This window comes from Colletotrichum gloeosporioides, assembly GCF_011800055.1.
Source record: "Colletotrichum gloeosporioides strain Lc1 chromosome Unknown consensus_42, whole genome shotgun sequence".
Taxonomy (NCBI): Eukaryota; Fungi; Ascomycota; class Sordariomycetes; order Glomerellales; family Glomerellaceae; genus Colletotrichum; species Colletotrichum gloeosporioides.
In genome coordinates, this window is record NW_025544687.1 from 251655 (window position 1) to 272951 (window position 21297).

General features: G+C 51.4%; 7 protein-coding genes across 7 annotated transcripts; 4 read left to right on the top strand and 3 right to left on the bottom strand.

Annotated features, from left to right (window-relative positions):
• Positions 1–3005: 3005 nt before the first annotated feature.
• Positions 3006–4891, bottom strand: GCG54_00002839 (putative MFS-type transporter; the record flags this gene model as incomplete). The annotated part of the gene is made up of 5 exons (XM_045402921.1): positions 3006–3254; positions 3317–4493; positions 4552–4622; positions 4698–4774; positions 4831–4891. The coding sequence occupies 5 exons, from the start codon at positions 4889–4891 to the stop codon at positions 3006–3008; spliced, it is 1635 nt and encodes a 544-aa protein (XP_045264652.1).
• Positions 4892–6174: 1283 nt separating this feature from the next.
• Positions 6175–9648, top strand: GCG54_00002840 (Peroxisomal sarcosine oxidase; the record flags this gene model as incomplete). Its single annotated transcript, XM_045402922.1, has 7 exons — positions 6175–7140; positions 7847–7933; positions 7986–8064; positions 8106–8380; positions 8550–8598; positions 8650–8736; positions 8798–9648. The coding sequence occupies 7 exons, from the start codon at positions 6175–6177 to the stop codon at positions 9646–9648; spliced, it is 2394 nt and encodes a 797-aa protein (XP_045264653.1).
• Positions 9649–10617: 969 nt separating this feature from the next.
• GCG54_00002841 (uncharacterized protein) lies at positions 10618–12402 on the top strand (the record flags this gene model as incomplete). Its single annotated transcript, XM_045402923.1, has 1 exon — positions 10618–12402. The coding sequence occupies one exon, from the start codon at positions 10618–10620 to the stop codon at positions 12400–12402; it is 1785 nt and encodes a 594-aa protein (XP_045264654.1).
• A 691-nt stretch (positions 12403–13093) lies between these two features.
• GCG54_00002842 (uncharacterized protein) lies at positions 13094–13408 on the top strand (the record flags this gene model as incomplete). Its single annotated transcript, XM_045402924.1, has 1 exon — positions 13094–13408. The coding sequence occupies one exon, from the start codon at positions 13094–13096 to the stop codon at positions 13406–13408; it is 315 nt and encodes a 104-aa protein (XP_045264655.1).
• A 580-nt stretch (positions 13409–13988) lies between these two features.
• GCG54_00002843 (putative sulfatase PB10D8.02c) lies at positions 13989–15945 on the bottom strand (the record flags this gene model as incomplete). The annotated part of the gene is made up of 6 exons (XM_045402925.1): positions 13989–14545; positions 14605–14701; positions 14760–15076; positions 15125–15477; positions 15542–15683; positions 15735–15945. 6 exons carry the CDS (start codon positions 15943–15945, stop codon positions 13989–13991), a joined length of 1677 nt encoding a protein of 558 aa, XP_045264656.1.
• A 1028-nt stretch (positions 15946–16973) lies between these two features.
• Positions 16974–18800, top strand: GCG54_00002844 (High-affinity gluconate transporter ght3; the record flags this gene model as incomplete). The annotated part of the gene is made up of 5 exons (XM_045402926.1): positions 16974–17232; positions 17291–17541; positions 17591–17725; positions 17787–18163; positions 18254–18800. Coding segments are annotated over 5 exons (1569 nt in total), but the record flags the coding sequence as incomplete, so codon positions are not given.
• Positions 18801–19174: 374 nt separating this feature from the next.
• Positions 19175–20118, bottom strand: GCG54_00002845 (Protein CAP22; the record flags this gene model as incomplete). The annotated part of the gene is made up of 2 exons (XM_045402927.1): positions 19175–19551; positions 19611–20118. Coding segments are annotated over 2 exons (885 nt in total), but the record flags the coding sequence as incomplete, so codon positions are not given.
• Positions 20119–21297: the final 1179 nt, after the last annotated feature.

Genomic DNA, 21297 nt, shown 5'->3' on the forward strand with positions numbered 1-21297 from the left:
CTTCACGCCAACGCTCGTTATGGCAGTCGGCAAATACTCAATTAAAGTGTCAGATAACCTTAATTTCGAGAACTAATGTTCATCCGACAGCGCGCGCCTTAGCTGTGATCACGTATAGGCGGCTAGCTTATTCGGCTTTTAGCTGAGTTCATGCATTTATTAAGCACTGACCCCCGCGGTACTTTGACTTCGCTAGGCGGCGGGGGCAAATAAGGAATTGAAACCACGTGGAATCCTTCCGCTTTGCAGCAATCAGCAGGCGAATGTTCAAGGTCAATCGTGTCCGTGGATCTCATTTACCGTATATACTCAAAAGATCTGGAATCCACACCCCCCCTACCAACCCACCACACTTAACCACTTCAAAGCCTCCTCCACGCCACCACTTCAAGCCTTTTTTAGTAGGCAGTCAACACCACAGGTACATCTTTTTTAGTGTTTTCTTACCACAGCATCTAACCTTACCTCAGATACATATCACCAGCAAGATACCACCTCTCGCAGAGAAGGATCCTAACGCTAGCACCAGCGCCAGCATTACGTTTATCACACCAGAAAAGAAGCCACAGAGAGGCCCTCAGGCGCATACTCTCACCACCTCACCATACGCAGGGTTATCACAGCCCATCCAACGCATTAAGCATACATACTCACATCAGAAGAAGCATAAAGTCCTACTATTTCTTAAACACCACCACATCCGCCACAGCCTCCTCACATCAACCACTCAAAAGATACACCTCCAAGGCAGCAAGAAGCAAAGCCAAGGTCTTCACCACCAGCCAACCTACCAAGAAGCCTCAAACTAATTCAAAATCCCCACCAACACTATCAGCAGCTAGTAAGCTACCCAGGATAAAATCCTCAACCCCAAAAGCCACCACTACGCCTACAAGCCCAACTACCCTAAACTAAAAGTCACTCTATACGCCAAGTTTAGCCAGCTACATACCCAAAGCAAAATCATCACTACAGGCTAGTTTCACACTCACGCAAGGGCTCTTTTCAGATCGGTATATCAACCTCAAGATAAATAGGGCAATCCTATTAGCCCACCACTTAGCCACCTCTTTACCTTCTCAGCAGGCTAGTTTTTAGGCTTCCACAAGCAATTCAACATCACCAACCACCACATCACCAAGCAGGCATCAAAACTACCCTCTAAATACATCAACTACATCAACTCCTTCCTACGCTTCTGCCACCACATCAACCAACCCTACCTCCACAAACTACCTCAGCCCAAGAATAAGCCAGAGGTTAATCCAATCACAAGCTCACCATCACATCACCACGCCCTCTCTCACACCCTCAACTTTAACAAAACCCCCATCCCATAAAAGTATAGGTCAAAGTCAACATAAGCTAACAGCAGCAGCAAAACTATAGCTAGCAAGACTAACCACAATAGCTAGGATAAGCAGCAAGCTACTCTTATACTATATATCTACGCTAACAGCATACAACACATCAAACCCAAGCTAATTTTTCATAATACACCTACCTCACAAAGCAGCAAAATTAAGGCTAATAAGGGGCATCTCTACAACACTAGCATAACTATCAAGTTCAACAAGACAGCCTATAATAACAAGATCTTATTAGATAAGTAGATCAACAAGAAGTTAGCACCTACCCTCAACAGCCACAAAACTCTACTAGTTATAGACATTACCACCTTCCACAAGACCCCATATATTATAAGTAAACTCAAAGATCTCAACATCACACCTACCCTCATCCCACCTAGCCTCACTTACCTCCTACAACCTCTCAACACTACTATCAACAAGCTATTCAAAGAGTAGCTTCATAAAACTACTAATAACTACATCAACAACCTCAAGTAGCACTACACTACTACTAGCAAAACCCTCAAATAAAACATCAGTATAAAGAGGATTATAACCACCCACACCATCACTTTAGCATACCAGCAGCTCAACAAGAGGGCCAAAATAGTCCAAAAAGCCTTCCGCAAGTATAGCATCTCCATACACCCCAACAGCAGCAAAAATCACCTCATTAACATCAAAAATATCCCAGCTAGCAGTATCAACTTCACAAGGTAGGATACCATCAACTTCAACACCTACATCAAAAAAGAGGCTACTAACAAAAAGCTTCCAGACTTCTATAATTAGTTTAACCACACATAATACATTATAGGGGCAGAAGACGTCAAAAGCAGCATCTCTAGCACGTCAAAAGCCCCCATACCTATCAATTAACCATACCACCAATCAGTATACCCAGCTCATCACCCCAGAAAAAAAACCCCTCCACTTCCTACCACTCACGCTCAATAGCAAGTCTTTTATCCCACTTACGCCAACACTTACCTAGCCACTTAACAAATATATCAACAACATAGCCTACCAGTAGGGCAGGCTCAACAGCACCTCAACTACGCTCTCTAACCCAGCCAAAATACCAGTTATCATCAGCCTCACCAGCCTCATTAGCAACATCATTTTTAGTCATAAGAGAGATCCCTATAGGCACGCCAAGAGAGGAGGGTTTTCAATAGCTAAGTCAGTACCATTACTAAACCTCAAAGCAGGAAGAATCAGGGTAATCATCAGTTACATCTTATCAATCAGTACAATCTCTACTCAGCAAAATACAGCCTTTTTAAGGTACTCACAGACGAGGTCAATCTTACCGCAGTCCTCCATTTTTAACACCATACGCAAAAACATAAAAAAAACACGTTTTTCGCTACATACGCCAATACCATAAGTCTCAGATTCTGCCGTTTTAGCTGCCACCAGCCCTAACTCAACCCCTAGCCACACCCCCTTGCCAGCCCCTGCCACACCCTAGCAGGCCTCAATTTAGGCCTCCACAGGCCTCTACAGCTGGCCAATCGGTCGTTGTGGCCGGGGGGTGCGGATTCCAGATCTTTTGAGTATATACGGTATGTGTGTTACTATCTCTTCAAAGGAGCCGGTCGGCATCGCGTTGATGTTGCCCACATACAATACTAAGCAGATCCATTAATATCAGAGCGCTCGAGGCTCGAACTGTCTCCGGGCGAAGTGACGGTACATCAAGCGAAAGCGGAACCTCCACTTCTTCCCAAAGGCGATAAATAGCCCACTTCCGAACAGAATGGCAGTGATTAAGACCCCAATTGTGATGTACACAGTCTGAACTCCTGAAGAAGCGATCCACTGAGGCAGAGCGAAGATGATGATGAAGGAGCATATGTTCCGAACGAAGGTGACTCCGACCATAGCATCGCCAACAATCTAGCAAGTAGGGTGTGTCAGCTGTTGTTTTCACTCATCATGTGGAAAAGAAATGTGCTGACTTCTGTGTAGGCATCTGTGATGTACGTCAAGGATATGGTCCCTGCTGGAGCTGTTCCGAAACTGCACATGGCATAGCTCACAGCGAGGGCGGGCCAAGACCAGCCGTTACTGAGCCCGACACCAAACAGTATCATGCCAATTGGCGCGAATGGTGCAAATGCTGCCATCACCCAAAGTCGCATTTCTGGCTCATAGATTCCCTTATTGCGTTTGGACGCGAACAAAATCCACCAATCGCTGAGCGGACCACAAAGTAAGGTTCCCAGGGTCGACCCTGTGAAGGGAGCCAAACTCATCAAACCTATTTGGTCAGGGTCAAAGTTGTATGGTGCCCGCGTCATCCAATTTGACATTGTTGTGACTAGAATGTTGGATGAGATCATCATCGCACCGTAGACGAGAGACATGTAGAAAACGCCTGGTACCGAGAACAAGATTTGAAATGGTTGATAGCAATGACGGGAAAAGGTGCGGAATGAGCCGGGCGATGACGTCGTGAGTGACAGGCGCTGCCTGTAGCTCTTGCGTTGGATCTCGTGGTCAAGGGATGGACCGTTCAGCTTGAGGCTGGTCCTCCTGTTCGATGGAGCATCTCTGTGTAAGTCGGGACTTTTAGAGTTCTCGTCGACTTTCCCTGTACCCTCATCAGAATGGCCAATGCCACTAATCGGAGGCAAGATGAACTTCGTCTCCTCGTAGCCAAATACCATGGCCAGCAAAAGCAAACCAAAGAAGATGGCAATCCACCACCATACCCAGCGCCAACCTTGAGACGTTGTCACATAGCCAGCCGCCAAGGGCGTGAGTGATGCCCCTATTCGAGTTGACCAAAAGAACAAAGCATTCATGGTGCCTCGCTGATTGACGAAGAATACGTCGGCCACGGTCATCTGCACAACCACTTCAGCGAGGGCACCCACGAAACAGCTTATTATGTTGACCATCATCAAATCTACCACCGTTTGCTGGTGTGCAGACCAGATCGTTACACCGAACTGAATGGCTGTGCTGAGGATGTAGACTGGTCGTCGGCCATACTTCAATGTGAATGGATTCAACATGACAGCGCCTATGGCAAGAGCACCACAACCTACAGCATAGCTGGTGTTGAGAACGTCGTAACTGAAGCCCAGTTGCTCATGCATAGGAGCCCAAGTCGGAGTGGCCGCATCGATACTGAGGTCTTGTTAGCGGCTGGCCGGCGGCGTGTCAAAGTCGGGAATGTCAAGCATACAGTGCAAACACCATCAAGGTGTAGAAGGCGGCCAGTCCAAAATTCCAATACTTCAAGGGTCTGGGCCAATTCTGAAATTTTGGTAAGTCATACGGGAGCGCAGGGATTAAACTAATGTAAGGCAGAATTCAGCTGCGGCACCTTACCAGAGGGTCGTTAGGGTCTCGTGATGGTAGCGGTTGTAGGATGATCTCCATAGAACCCCTTTCTTCTACGGGAAAAGCTTTAGTCTGTTGTCTGGACGTCTAGAACCGAAAAGAAAGACGATGATTTACCTACCTTCCAGTCGCACGGTACCGGGCGGCCACGCGGGATCGTCATGTTCCTCAGCAGAAGGCATCTGTAATACCGTTGCTCAATAATGCCCTGCTGTGATTGTTGAATGTCGAGAGGTCTGCTATTTCGGTTTTTTCTAAATATGGTGTGCCGACTTTAACTCCAAGAAGCGCAGAAGATGAGTGCCTTGTACTGGTATTTGCCGGACTTTAAACAAACATCCTGATGCATGGTATGAAAAGCAGCCTGACAGTTGTAGAATAAAGCATTATGATATCTCGCCAAGAACCCTGTGTCAGAGAAGATGGCATCCTCGTCAATGTTGAGATAAGGCGGACGCTATCGCAACGCTTGTGATGAATGTGATCCCCGCAGAACAGGGCGGGGTGAGGCTGATCCTCGCTCTCTCAAGGCAGAAGGTTTGCTGCATCTCGTTACATGTTTCCGACGGGCCGGTGACACTTGGAGGAGAGTCGAAGTAGCTATCGGGTGTACCCGAGCTCGGCTTCCGATTCGTTGCAACATGACGCTTGGATTGGAGATACTGCATCATGATGGAGCACTCGGACGACCGTTTGGTTTTCATCGACCAATGGAATTCAGCCATCTTACTCTTGTGCATCGGTTCTTCCCGGCGCAATTTCCGATGCGTGAACGTTGCGGGGCAGTCCTGATCCCCGACCGGTCACGACCAGTGTGCCCACTTCAAGAGCAGTAGGCGGGCCAAGTGTTGTAAGAAGAGTCACTTGTGGCAGGTTCAGTGGGGGAAGCATCGGCAAAAACACCGCATATTGCAGCTTCTCTTCGAAGCTGCGGGTATCGGACTTAATTCGATTAATCAACTGATGTTGTCATAGGTATGATCCCCTCGGATACCAAGACTGATGGTCGAGTTCATAACAAACACTCATGTCCTGCAAAGATTTCCATGGACATTTCCATATCGTGATTTTCTTCTTGATCTACACGAACAGTATGTCTGTTGAAACCGCTCCTTTGGCCAAAGACGACCATGTTGTTGTCGTCGGTGCTGGCATCTTTGGGCTCAGTACCTCTATCCACCTAGCGGAGCGCGGATACACCAACATCACTCTCTTGGATAAACAACCGTATGAAAAAACCAATTATTCCTACTTCGAAGGCTGTGACGCTGCATCTGCAGGTGAGATTTGCGAGGATAAGTTTAACCGTTCGTCTTGGTTAACCTGTACTCCAGATATCAACAAGATCATTCGTTCCGCGTATGGCTCTCAGACTATCTACCAAAACCTGAGTTTCGAGGCAATCAAATTTTGGAAATCATGGACCGAAGAGCTTCGACAAGGAGGAGAAGCTGTGCCTCCGGGAATGAGCGCTACCGAAGACCTCTGGATCAACAATGGCGATCTCTCGTGTACCGACGGCGATACTTTGCCGGACTCCGACAAAGCAACAATTGACAACATGGAGAAGGCCGGTCATCGAGATACTCAGCTCGTCAACAACAGTCCACAGGACTTGGAAGCTGCAATGAGCAGGGGCTTTCTTCCCATGATGCAGCCATTCTCCAAGAACCTTCTGGGAGTACTGGACACCACTGGCGGTATTACTTTGGCTGATAAAGCCTGTCGCTTTGCTTTGCACAAGGCAAAACGCCTTGGTGTGCGACTGATTCTCGATTCAACAGCTGGAAAGGTGGCTTCATTGATAAAAGGTCAAGAGTCCGATATCATTGGTGTGCGCACCACAGATGGAAAGTCACACAAAGCTGCCCTGACGATCATTGCCAGTGGCGGATGGACTCCAACCTTGGTTCCTTCTCTCGATGGGCTTGCGGAGACAACTGCAGGGTCTGTCGTCATGTTGAGCGTCCCAGAATATCTTCGTGGAAGATTCGCACCGGCACGCTTCCCAGCCTGGTCCTACAAGATCGGTGACGGTGCAGAAGGCGGACTGTATGGCTTCCCCGTGGACGAGAATGGTGTACTGAAAATTGGGTACCGCGGCACTAAGTACACAAACCCGAGATTGCAACTAGATGGCCTAGAGCGCAGTGTGCCAGTTACTCGGTGGACCGAAGACGAAACGATTCGTCAAATCCCTACCCAGGCACTCGAGGTCATACGAAGATTCATCAACGAATTTCTTCCAGAGCTATCAGGCATTGACGTTCTAGCAACACGTTTGTGTTGGTATACTGACTCATTTGATAACCATTTCGTCATCGATCGAGTGCCCCAGAAGAAGGGCCTGATGGTTGCCACAGCTGGAAGCGGCCATGCCTTCAAGTATCTGCCCACAATTGGCAACTGGGTGGTGGATATTATTGAAGGAGTGAGTTTGGACAGACCGGCGGTGAAGGCGTGGAAATGGAGGTCTCAAGAAGATGACACCACGCCTGTCAACCAGCTCATGGAAGGTTCTCGTGGTAGTCGTGCTCTTAAAAACATAGAGCTGGCGCCAGGTGATGCTCCTCCTGGGCCAAGGCTATGAGCACTTGGTGGACCCAATTCCAAAATCTATTATCTTCAATCTCTGGTCGACATATCATTGAAATGTGTCTTGCTATCCGTGCGGATACTTCTAGCTAACCGGGCGGATAACTACCTATATCAGGTCTAATAGTTGACTTTATCTCAATTTACTTTAACTCCTTTCGTCGCTATTTCTATTCCTCTTTCTATCCCTATTATTATCGTCATCGTTATCGTCGTCGTTATTGTCTTGGTCGTGGATTATCCCTATCGTTATGTATCTGCTACCCGCCCGGTTAGCTAGAAGTGTTCGCCCGGACAGCACAACTCTATTGAACTAACCCGTCCAAAATGGCTCAGACAACACATGGAGCACAAAAGCGGCTCATCGTTTGCTGCGATGGGACATGGATGGACTCACTGGTAAAGAGAGAGCATGCCAGAAGAGCCGTTTAATCTATTTAGCTTTGATAGTCTCATACAACAAATATAGGGCTGAGCCTCAATCCAACGTCACGCGAATCTCACGAGTCTTCCGAAGAACCTGCCATGACGGCACCCACCAGATCATCATGTATGATCCAGGCGTCGGCAGTTCGGATATTTATGTGTACAGGTTCACCGGTGGCCTTCTTGGGACTGGACTTGCTCAGGTACGCCCTTTTCGTTATCATTCGAAAGTTTCCACGTCTGATTAGCATCCAGAATATCAGAGAAGTATACAACTTCATCTGCGCCAACTATGTTGACGGAGACGATATAATCCTTATCGGCTTCTCTCGGGGTGCATTCACCGCGCGCTCTGTTTCGACATGACTCCAACAGTCGGCTTACTGACGCCATTGGGGCTGGACCGCTTCTACGCGGTGTTCGAAGATTATGAGAGCATGACTGACGTGAATCGCAATCTCACCCTCTTTCTGGATCCCCAGGTTCTGCCATATGACGGCGAGAAAGGAAACGCCAAGCGGGAGTGGGAAAAGAAGCGAAAGCTGCAGTATGAGGAGTGGCTTAAAAGGATAGGTGTGCTCCAAAGTAGTGCAATCGAGATGGTGGCTTACACCAACAGAATGGCTACACTAGACACAAATACCAAGATGGTACGACGGAGATCAAAATCAAGGCAATCGGTGTGTGGGATACCTTTGGAACCCTGAGCATTCCCCCAGCGCCAGTCATCAGTTTACGCGGATCCTCCAATAAGTTACCAAACTACTAAGCGTGAGACTTCTGCTGACTCCATGTACATGGAAATTCTCAAGTACTCAGATCTCGGACCACGTAGAGAATGCATTCCATGCCCTTGCTCTTGATGAAGGTATGCATTCAGGCCAGCTCTTTGGGAAAGGCTTGACAAACACCAAGACAGATCTCAAACAGATGTGGTTTCCCGGAAGTCATAGCACTGTTGGAGGTGGATGGCATGAGCAGCAAATCGCCAACATATCTCTCGCCTGTACGTGCTTGTTTATTTGATTGGGAAATGAGTGAAGCAGACATTCATCTGACATTCGCAGGGATGTGTGACCAGTTATCGAGCGTCGGAATTGAGTTTAACCCAGGCCGCATGGAGGACATCTTCAACCAAGATCTGCGGTACTCTGCAGGTCATCGGTTCTCTTACGTAACCCAAGGCTCATGGGTATCATGGCTGTCGGCGAAGAAGCTCCTCCAATGGGCTCAGCCCGAGATCTGTGCGGCGAAGATCTGCAGTGTGAAGCGCGATGCGGCTGAATGTAATGGCAAGGATTCTCACCCGGCCGGCAGCGAGGAAGATCTCTGGAAGCTTGCCCGACCTTGGGGACTAGGCCTAATGCGAGACCCTGGCGGCCGCCTACAGACCATTGGCGGGACCACAGTCCGACATCCTGGAATCTTCATGCGTACTGACCCAGATACGAACCAAGACGGCGACGAGGCTCTGCTGAACACCAACGAAAGAATCCACAGCAGCGTTCGCGTCAGGTTAGCCTGCCAAGGGCTTGCTCTTGACGATGCAGAGATCTGGGACTGCAAGCCCCTTACCCGGGCGGCGGACGGCAGTGCGCTCTGGAAGCTAGAGCGCGGGTCTGGTTTGACCGCCTCCGAACTAAACCAGACCAACAAAAGCTTCAGACCCAGGGAGTTGGATCTTGGTACGGGCGAGTTCGACGGAAAACTCTATCCGGGTGGGGACAGGGACGGGCAATGGCGGTGGGTGCTTGTTGATAAGCGCCGTGGGGCTGTGTCTCTGGAAAAGGTCTTACCTGAGGAGCCTGTGACGGGATACTGGGAACGGTATCTCCTTGCTTTGACAGCGGGAAAACCCGATGTGTGTAGATGGGCTGAAGAAAACCCTCCCTTGGACGTCGCGGGATCTAAGGCTTGATTTAGGTCATCTTGTCTCAGTCAGTGGCGCTTCGGAGGCGAAGCCAAGTAAGGAACAAGGGTCAAAACTTACGGATACGGTCGAACGTCCTGATGATCACTGCTTCTTCAGAATGACGGCAAATCAAAAAGGTTTCTCCTGGGTGATCGGCAGTCCTAATGCTTACTCCCACGTTTGACCTCACGTTCCACGACAACGTGCAGCAACATGCAGGCCACACTCACACCACGAGATGTCCACGAGAGAAGAGCTTTCTGACGGGAGTTCAAAGAAAAACTCTGAAATTGCACAGGGACTCCATCTAAGACATGATTGCGATATTTTCTCGAACAGTTCGAAACCGATTTGCGCAATATGAGGAAATTTTAGGTATGGCTGCATGCGACCATTTGCCTAGACTTTCGTCATAAGCAAGCCACGGCTATGAGCCTCGTCCACTACTAACGGGATCTACCGACCATCTGCTAGAAAGAAGCCCAAAGCCATGTCTCGGAAACGGACTCCAGATTGGTGGGCTAGCCAGCATCAACGGCCATGTGCGATCTTGGCGCGCTCCTCCCGTCTCGGCCGTGAGCCATCTCCGGGACCAGACCCAGCCATCCGGGAGGAGCTTTTTTAGAGCTGAAAGGTTGTTGAGCTTTCAGCTTCAGCCAGGTTGGTGATAGAACAAACGCCTGGGCTGGGAGTTGGTGATCACGTCAAGCTCACCTCCAGACATTGACTGTTTTCAGCCATTGAAGCTGCCTGCGACAGGAATATCTTAGGCTTCATCGTGAGAATCGCGACAAGGAACACTTATAAAGCTGGACGAGAATTCCGTTCTCTAGGTCTCTTTTCTTTTCACCAGCAACAACTCAGCTCAGGTCTTCACCACTACTACTACTACATCTACTCTCTTAATTAATACTTAATACTCTTAATACATCCTCTTACCCCTAATTTTAATCAATACCTTCATCACCCTTCACAATGTCTACCATTCGCAACTTCACCACTCTTGCTCTCGCCCTTGGCGCCGCAGCAGCCCCTCAGCTTGTTCAATTCACTCCGGTCCAGCCTCCCCAACCCGACGTCCCGAAGGTCCACGCTCCCACTGTCACCCCTCCCGCATTCCCTACGGTTGAACCCACGGCCCCGACTGTCCCGCCGATTAACATCAACAAGGACCTTATCGTCGAGCCGGCTTTGCCGAATGTGGAGTTGAAGGGCCCGAAGGTAGCGCGAGACCTTCCGGTCAAGCTCACTCCGCAAGGCCTCGAGATCTCGGTCAGCGTCCCCATCGTCGTGCCCACCGCCGGCGCGGGTCTTCCGGCGTTGGCTCCCCGCGAGGATGAATTCCCAGTCGACTTCAACGCAATTCAGCCACCCAAGACTGCGCTCCCAAACGTTTCCACTCCGACCCTGTCTGTCAAGCTCCCTGACGTCGCCATTCCCTACCCAAAGGTTCCCAATACTCCTAAGCTGCCTCGCCGCAACATCAAGGTTCCCAAGGCCGTCATCCCCACCCAGTCCGTGGATCTCCAAGCGATTAGCAGCATCATCTCAGCCCTGGGCGGCCTCGTCACTGCCCGCAACGCTGAGCCTCAGCCTGCTAATGTGGTGCTCGATCTTCCCGCAGCCACCAGTGTTCTCTCTGTTCTTGGCGACATCAAGGCCTCCGTTGCAGCTCGCGAGGTTCCGACGCCTCTTCCTGTGGTCAGCTCGGTTCTCTCTGTCTTGGGCGACATCAAGGCCGCGATGATTCCTCGCCAGACACCCGATGTGCTTCCTATTGTCAGCTCTATTGCATCAGTTGCTGGCGGTGTCAAGGCCGGCATCAATGCCCGCGAGACCCCCGAGGTGCTCCCCATTGTCAGCTCGGTTCTGAGCGGTGTCAAGGCTGCAGTTGTTCCCCGCGAGACTCCGGAGGTCCTCTCCATCGTCAGCTCAGTTGTCGGCGGCATCAAGGTTCCTGTTGTTGCCCGCGAGACTCCCGAGATCCTTCCAATCATCAGCTCGGCTGTTAGCGGCATCAAGGCTGCGGTTGTCCCTCGTGAGACTCCTGAGGTCCTTCCCATCGTCAGCTCGGTGCTCAGCGGTGTCAAGGCCGCAGTCCTTCCCCGCGAGACTCCTGAAGTGCTCTCCATCGTCAGCTCGGTTGTTGGCGGCATCAAGGTTCCCGTTGTCGCCCGCGAGACCCCTGCCGCACTCCCCATTGTTAGCTCTGTTGCCTCTGTCGTCGGCGACATCAAGGCCTCGCTTCTTCCTCGTGCGCTCCCTGTTGAGGTTCCCAGCACCACCGTCGACATCGCCGCTGTCAAGACTGTCATGGCCGTCTTGAAGAGTATCATTGCATCTGTCGACTCTCGCGATCTCGCGGCCGTTGACGTCACCATTCCTAGCGTCACTGTCGAGCTTCCTATTGTCAGCTCTGTCCTCTCTGTCTTGAGCAACGCCGCAGGCACTGGTCTGCCCATCAAGGCTGCTCGCGGCACCCTCCCCGAAGTTGCTGGCCCCGTTATCGCTCTCGGTGTTGACGTTCCTGCCTTCACCGCGACCGTTCCCTTGGTGGTGCCCGTTGTTGCCCGCACCGCGATCGACCTGCCGCTTAGCACTCTGATTCAAGTCCCTTCCATCAGCAAGACCATCGAGCTGCCCGCTGTCCAAACCCCTGAGTTGAAGGGCAAGTTCACCGCAGGCAAGCGCACCACCGCTGGAGTTATTGGCGATGTCCAGGGAAAGATCGACGAAATTCTGTCTGCAGTTCCTCAGTAAACATTCAATAAGTTACTCAACAAAGCAAGACGAACACCGGGGAATAGGAGACGGGGGGTGGCTTGGCCGGCAGATGTACCCCACACAAAGATTGAAAACAAGGGAGGCCGCAGTAATGGGAACTAATAGGATCGGCGCTTAAGGAACGTGAACTTATAATTAGCGGGGGAGATAATTGGGAATTGGGAAAAGTGTCAAACTCTAAAGGAGCCCCTGAGGCATGAATCTATTAATTGCTTAGAAGCTAATTGAAAACCATCATCGCCCACGAAAATGTGCCAAGTCGCGCTGATCATCTTCGCCCGAACGTGCCGCACGGTGATTACTACACATGACTCCCATCAAAAAGGTCTGTTCCCTATTCCCTGGCCGTAATACGGCCGTCCGAGAGTCCGTTTTTCACGTTGTTTTAGAGTTAGGCCCTCCTGATGATATTATTGGGGCGCGCCAACGGCGTCTCCTAGCAATTACTCTCAAACCGCCAAGTGGCACTGGACCTGAGTCGCTCCAAACTCTGCGCCTTACGAAGGCCTCTCTGAGCCATAAAGGCCAATGGTCTCCCGCCTTACTGATCAGAGCCGTCGATACTTGCCACCCAACTCCAATCGGTCATTCACTCTCTTTAAACCAAAGTCCAACTCAACCAGTCAGTCTTTTAGTCATTCGTTTCCCACATCAACCATCCATCAACATGATGTTCATTCACTCCTTCATCGTCGCTCTCGCTGCCCTCGGCGCTTCTGCCGCCCCGGCTCCGCAAACCTCCGGCACCCCCGACGCCCCGGCGGAGGACCGTTGCTCCGGCGTCACCTGCCCTGAGAACTCGTACTGCAAAGTCTTTGACTTCCGCCTCGAAAAGCCCGTAGCTTGCCAGGCGAACGGCACCGTGTCGGAGGAGTCCCAGGCGTGTGGTAGCGTCATCTGCCCTATCGGCACGACCTGCTGCAACTCATCCTGCGGCGTCTGCGCCAAGCCGGAGGAGTCGTGCCTGCAATGGGTTTGCTAGTGGTCGTTCTCGAGCGGCACTCGGAATCACCAGGCATCTTTTTCAAGCGGAGTTGAGGCGTTTAGGACGGTCTTCTCATAACAACGAATCGGTAGCGATTACCGTCGCAAAGTTGACAGCATTGCAAGGCCCCCATCAAGATATCCCACGACAAATTGAAAATTACTTCCACGCAACAATTCGCAGTGCAAATCGTGCCATTTCTTCATGATCAAAGTGACTTTCTTGGCGACCCATGTCACAAAATGAGGACGGGGTACGCGGTGCTTCTTTCGCTCTTTTGAGAACGGCCTCACCGAAGCAAATAATGAGGGTCAATGCAGAGTTCTTGGCATGGATCTGAAAACGTGCAGCGATGCAAGCCGTCATTGGATTCAATGTAGACTGCGAGAATACTTCAAACACTCCTTCTTTGAAGATGTTACATCTGTCACAAATGAGCCACTTTCAATGGTCCATGAAGAGAGTCCCCCCTTCCCTTCGGCGCTGATCGTAAACTTGATGGACCAAAACGCTGGAAGGGGTAAACCCCACAATCCGGAAGTCATCTGAACTGAGTCGTCTGATGTTCACCCGTGTGCTAAGCCTTAGTGATGGGGAACTCTGGTGTCTGGGTCATCCCTGTCTCCGCATAGTACCTCTCCCAGTGATTGACAAGCCGGCGCATCACCTCGGGCTCTTTGTCTGACACATCGTTCATCTCGGCCGGGTCCTCCTCGACGTCATATAGCTCCCAATCGTCCTTTCCCCTCGGCTTGTTGAGCCAGACTGCCTTCCACTTGCCCTCGCGAATGGCTCTGAGACCGAAAAGCTCCCAACCGTGAACATGAACATCCTCTCCATGCACTGTCGAGTCGGCTGCGGAGTAGTCTGGGGAGGACAGGTGGGACAACCAGGACTTGCCGCGGGGTATGACGACTTCGCGGCCCCTGAACGAGGTTCCGGGATGCTGCACTTGAGCCATTTCTAGGATGGTAGGGAGAATGTCCATGACTGTCGTGAAACGATGGGTGATGGCTTCTTCCTTAGCTTGGAAAGGGGGGTATCTGATGAGGCATGGGCATCGAATGCCGCCTTCGGTAATCCAGCACTTGGATCCTCTAGATGGCGCGGTCGCTGCGCAAGCCCATCGAGCTCCTAAGTTCTCGTCAGATCCTACTTTTAAGAAGATGCTGACTGTGGATCACGTCACACACCGTACCAAGCGAAGGATGATTTCTCCCCGATGTTTTCAAGGCTGTTGTCGTAGTACTTTTGAATCACGCCGGCAAAAGTTGTTTCTCCGCCCATCATCTGCAACAATTGTCAGAGCGGTCGAGAGACTAGTTGGCGGGAATGGCGCATGACTTACGGGGATTGCTTCCAGCGCCGCTCCTTCGGCTCCGTTATCAGACATGAAGAGCACGAACGTGTTGTCGAGTTCGCCAGTGGACTCGAGGTGGTCAATCACGCGGCCGATATTCTCATCGATCAGCTCAACCATCGCAGCAAAGACTTCCATTTTCCTTGCTGACTCCTTGCGCTCAAGGTCTGACAAGTCCTTCCAATCCTTTCCTAAAACGCCGGTAGGGGGCGCGTGCTCAACACCCTTGTCCACGAGGCCCAACTCTACGAGCCGTTGCAGACGACGTTGGGTCAGAGCATCCGGTCCATCGTCGTACTTTCCAGCTGTGATCATTAGCAGCCATTCACTGGGAAAGTTAATCTTCAACTTACCATACTTCTCGACAACCTCACGAGGAGCTTGGAGGGGCCAATGAGGGGCAGTGAATGGGAGGTAGGCAAAGAAAGGCTCGTCTTTCTCTTTTTCGTTCCTCTCTTCCAGGAACTTGATCATGCGATCTGTGAAATATCTTGTCGAGTAAAAGTCTTCAGGGAGGTCCGTTCTGTGGTTGATGAACTTGTCACCGTCCATCCAGTGGCCCTCGGTGTTGAGACATGGGATCTTAAACTCGTCATCGTCAAGCTGAGGCTCGTACGCGTGGTGATTCCCAGATCCGGGCAAAAAGGAAAAGCTCTTGGTGAACCCGCGGCTACATGGGGCTAGTTCTTTGGACAAGCCGAGATGCCTACGCCATTGATCAGTATGTATTCAGATGTCTTCAGCACCGACTGGCGCTTGTTCGCACTAACCATTTTCCAGACATAATTGTGTGATAACCATTGTCCTGGAGAATCTCGGACAGAGCTGCAACTCTCCAATTCAGATACCCCTCATAGCCGGGCTTGTCCTTGAAGTAGTCGCCGAAATGCCGCATGTGTTCCATCATTTGGCCTGCATACTGTCAGTCATTTGTTGTCGGGAAATCTCTAATTGAGAACGCACCAAGTCCTGCGATGTGATTGTCGGTTCCGGAGAACAGCATTGAGCGAGTGGGAGAACATGCTGATGCCGTGTGAAAGTTGGTCATGCGAATGCCGTCCTTCGATAGTTTCTTCAACACGGGCGTGTTGATCTCTCCGCCATAGGGGCTGATATCAGAGAAACCGAGGTCATCGGCTACGATAACTAGGAAGTTGGGCCGTTTGCTTGCCATATTGGAAGTGCGGGGAGTTCAGGAGTTGGAGTAAGGAGATGGCGGGCTGGGAAGTGGCGGTGGTGCTGCTCAAGAACTTCTCACCATGGCAAGATCAATGGCGACTAGAACATTGTAATCCGAACAGCATGTCGCAATCACATTTTAAGCTGACGCAATGACTGCTAGTTCTCATCTGGAAATTATTTTCCTGATTTTTGAGGGGCTGAAACTGCAAGGAAATGGAGTCTGCGCAGGTCGTTCCAAATCCGCGGGTAATTCGAAAGTTATCTCCCCGTGCTTCCCCGTTGACGATCGAAAAGTGGTGGCATCAACCCCACACTCGAGATCCGCCGAGATCCGGGGGTGGAAACTGCAACAACATCGGGACCAGTGATGTAGCCCGCTGTATCATCCTTGTGTTTGCTCTTGACATGCTTTCGACACTGACTTTTGGGTATCTCAGAAGCCTTTCACATCTTCAACATTCACACAATCAGCATCGTCTCAGGGGCCCTGGAAATATCAAAGACACCATGTCTTCTTGCCCAGTATAAATCTCGCAAACTTGCCAATGAAATGTCCCCAGATGAATGTCTCACTCCATAGAGAAGTCGAATGTGTTCTTTGACTGGCCGCAAGCGTAAATCATCATTCTTCTACAAAGGTCGGGCATTGCCCGTTCCTGACCAGGAGTCTCAACGGGGAAGGACGGGGAGAAATGTCCCTGAGACACGGACGCTATGTCGATTTCGGCTTAGTTCAAGACCTCCTCCTGACACTAGTGGAGGCGCGGACCCATCACGACTCGGGAGGGCAGCTCGCTTGGCATCTCGAGTTGCAACTTCGCACATTGATGCTGGGACAACTTCTCCGGCATCAACTTTCTCGACTTGGAGGCCGGCAAATCGTCAATCGAAGTCGTTATGGCGCAATTGCAACCCGGAAAGTTACAAGATACCAGCTCTCCGGGATGATCAGTATAAAATCGGCTCAGTCGACTCCTCGCGGAGAGCAAGGCACTTGAGCCGGGCTGAACAACAACAGTGTCTCCGGCAGAATCAGTCATCATGTTTGGCCATCTGAAGTTGAGAAAAACCTTCAACAGGTCATTATTCACCACGGTGATGTTGATCGCAGTGTCTCAATTCAACTTTGGCTTCGACCAACAGGGCTTCAACTCTACGCAAGCCATGGACGCCTTTGAACGCCAGTTTGGGTGGTACAACCCTCAGAAGAAGGTGTACTACCTGGAAAGTTGGTGGCTCTCCCTCTTTGCAGGCTTGCCCTACATTGGCTTTGGGATAGGTAAGAGAATTTGGCGGTTGTATGGGGCAAAGCTGAGATTGACATTGGATGTTAACAGGCATCTTGATCGGAAGCTCCGTAAGCAAACGGTTCGGCAGACGCATGTGCATGTTCTCCATGAGCGTATGGTCTTGCATCGCGACAACGGTCATCATGACGTCCAAGAGCCGAGATCAGATACTGGCAGCTCGCATCCTGGCATACATCTACATCGGAATGGAGCTAGCCGTGGTACCCATCTACCAATCCGAGATCACACCTCAGTGCGCCCGCGGCTTTGTCGTCGGGACATACCAACTAAGTCTTGCAGTACGTCTTCGTTCTCAGAAATGGACGGACTAAATGCTGACGTGTATAGGTTGGTGGCTTGGTCGTCAATGTTGTTGCGCGGGGAACGGGTAGTCTGAACTCGTCGGCCGCGTACCTGATCCCATATGGGCTCTTCTATCTAGTGCCGCTGATAGTGATAGCTGGCATTTGGTTCGTCCCAGAGGTATGTTCCCCCCGTTTTATAGGCTCGCAGCCGGTGGAATGCTGACCTTACTCGTCTACAGTCTCCCAGATGGCTTGCTATGCAAGGTCGAAACGAAGAAGCCCTCATCGCCCTCACTCGCCTCCGCGAAGGCAAGTTTACCGAAGACGAGATTGCCGCTGAGATGGCCCACATTCGTGCCGGAATAGACAGAGAAGTCGAGAAGGGCAAATTCAAGGACATGTTCCATGGGAAGCAAATGACCAAGCGCACCATGTCCGTCATCGGCGTCAACTTCTTCCTGCAGGCAACAGGCTCCATCTTCGCCAGCGTATACGGCGCCATCTTTGTCAAACAACTCGGCTTCATCAACCCCTTCACCGTAACGATCATTACATCAATCATCAACATCTTCATGTGCCTGTGCGCAATGGTCTTGCTGGACAAGATGGGACGAAGGTAAGTTTGTGCTCTCATCTGCTGCACCCCGCAAGGATTCTCCCAGGTAGTTACAAGACCGATTGGCTGACGCGGACACCAACATCGCAGGAATGTCATCTTCTTCGGCGGATCGATTCAGACGGCCGGTCTGTTCGCCATGGGTGGTCTCGGACTCACCCAAAACCCGAGCGTTCCCGTCAAGTCTGCCATCGTCGCCATGATGATTGTCATGACCACTGGCTTCACCCTGGGATGGGCGCCCACTTCGCACGTCCTGTCTGCCGAGATTCCGAGCATGCGTCTTCGTGATATCACTTATCGTACCGCCAGCGTTGTCAACATTGTAATGCAGTTCACAATCGCCTTTACGCTGCCATATCTTCTGAACGCACCATATGCAAACCTGGGGTCAAAGGTCGGTCTGATCTTCGGCAGTATCGGTTTTCTGTCCCTGGTGTTTGTCTATTTGTGCGTCCCGGAGTGCAAGGGCCGGACGCTTGAGGAAATTGATACGCTGTTTGAAATGGAAGTTCCTTTGCGAAAATTTCAAAAGGTAGACTTGTCACGGGTGGATGCACACGTCAGCAGTCATAAGCAGGATGTAGAAGTAGGGTCAGATGTTGTCGTGGCCCTCCACGTGGGAGGAAAGGACTAGTCTACACGATCCTTGAGGAAGAATCCTTAGGCTAGATGACTTTGGTAAATTACTTGAGAAAATATCAGTCACATATCACTCAAGAAAAAGATGTTTATATAAGTCAAAACCAGTTTGATTAAGGCGTCTATCCAATAGCAATCTTTCCTAACAGTACAGAGATATTTCCACACAGGCCAGGTCCAACCACCAAGGGAGTGACACTTTCCTCAATACTCCAAAGCACAACCGTAACATCATAAGACTAAATCAAACTACCATTATCCTCCACTTTTACCCGGTGTATCGCAGCGCACTATCTTTACAAGTCATCCAATCATGCATATGTGTATTGTATACCGCTTTGTAGGCAAAGACCCAGCCAGGCAAGGCGTTTAGAGCATGAAGGCGCCAAGGGCGAAGGCGCCAGCAACGGCAAGGCCAGCAGCGCCGAGGACGCTGTTGCTGCCGGGGGCAACGACGCCGGCAGCGGCGTTGGGGGAGCCAGTCTCGCGGCCACCACCGATGGTGGAGGTGGCGATGGAAGGGAAGCCGCCACCGTTGGAGGTGAGGAAGGTGGTGGTGCGAGCCTCGGAGGTGCGGGAGCGCTCGGAGGTAGGAGCGGGAGTGGCACCGCCGCCGATGGTGGTGGTCAGCTGAGAGCTGGCAGTCAGGCGGGTGGCCAAGACAATGACGGTGTTGGCGGAAGAGGTGGCGGAGGAGGCGTAGGAAGTGGACTGGAAGCCGCACTGGCTCATGATGGAGTTGATACCTGGAGTGGAAAGAGTCAGTCTATGTGTACAAGCTTGCAAAGATCTGTTGGATACTCACCCTCAAGGCTACGCTGCTGGTCGCTGGCAACCTTCTCGTTCATGCAAGAGGAGCACTGAGCAGCCAGGTTCTTAACATCGAACGAGCTGTTGGTGCAGACACACTGGGCGTCAAGCTCATCCTGAAGCTGGTCGCTGTTGTTGTTGGTCTGGCCGGGGATGAAGTTGACAGTGCAGATGTTGCCAAGGTCGCGGATGGGGCGGCAGATGGCAGTGCAGTCGGAGGGGATGTCGTTGGTGTTGAGGCGGAGGTCAGCGTTGACGACCGCGGCAATGGCGGAGAGGGCGACGATCTTGGCCTGCATTGTGAAGGTTGGGGGGTTGTTGTTGAGGTGAAGGGTGTTGGACAAGTTGGAAATGCTGAGCGAGCGTTGAAATGAGCCGAGGCTGCTAAGAGTTGTAAAGGGCGAGAGACTAGCTGTCGAAGGCGAAGTGAAGCTGATGGTGCGTGATGAGGTGAGAGAAAAGTTGGGTAGAGACGGGATCGTGATAGGATATTTATGTTCTGGGTGTCAACAACTCATGCCTTGCGTGAACGGTGCTCCTTCTGCTCCTCCTCTTCCCATACTGCAGGGCCGGAGATCCGCTTCGGCATCACACGGGAGGCCCCTAGGCGTCGAAACAGCCGGCAGCTTGTGCCATGACAAGACGAAGAGTGGCACTGATGGGGGAAGGAAGCAGGGAGAGGTTCTCCGGTCACAGGCAGGGCTGTGGTGGTGGGCATTGCCAAGCTGCATGGCAGAGGCCCCGAGCTGTCCAAGCCTCAGACCGAGAAGTCATTGACGCTATCGGGAACCCGAAGTATTCAGCCAAAAGAGGAGCATAGTGTCTCGTTCCTGGAGCAGAGAAGTACCTTTTGCAGCGTTCTAGGCGCAGGGCGCAGTGCAGCACAGGACGGCCCAAGAGCATCTGCAGCTGTAGGCAGCGTCTTGTCGAAGCATAGCATCGTGAAACGTCTTTCTCGCTTGTCAACCGTGTCTGTCGCCTCTGTTCTCCACGTGAACCGACATGGACTAGTGCCATTGCTCAAACCTTGTTGTTAGCGTGGCCCGGTAGTCTATCTTGAGTCCTCCAAGCTAAGGAACTTGAGGGTCCTCGCCAGCCATTTCTGGGAGAGCAAGGTACCACGCAGGGAGAGGAACAATCAACGCACGGCGTGGTTTAGCAGAAGAGATTCTGCGGCGCATTGCCCTGATCCCAGGCCTGTCCTGCTCGTCCAGAGGCCTACCACTGCATGGTGCTGGGACTGATTGTTTGGTCTTCACCTTGAGGGCAACCGTCTGAGGTCCATGTTGAAATCCTCCATGGTAAAAAGGGATCAAAATAATTCAAGGGTTGAGCAATGCTCCGTTACCCTGGAGAAAGTATCCGACCAACAGGCACGGAGTACGTGGGTGGCCTTGGCCACGTCTAGTTCCGCATCCTGCCCCTAGAGCATACTTTATCGCTACAAGGTTGCGGGAAATGACGAGGGACAGCTGCCAGCGCTCAACTCTCTCCAGGGCCGCTCTCTCTTTCTCTCTCCGGGGCTTCGGTCTGTTGTAGGAGCGAGGTTTGGACCACCGCCCGCCCTCGGCATTACCCTGCTAAGCTCAGAGCCTCAGATGCGCATGGCGCTGACTATAGGCCGTCCACTTGCCCCCTTCCCTCCTCCCTCCCCAGCTCGCCTTAGTCCCAACCACCAGGTT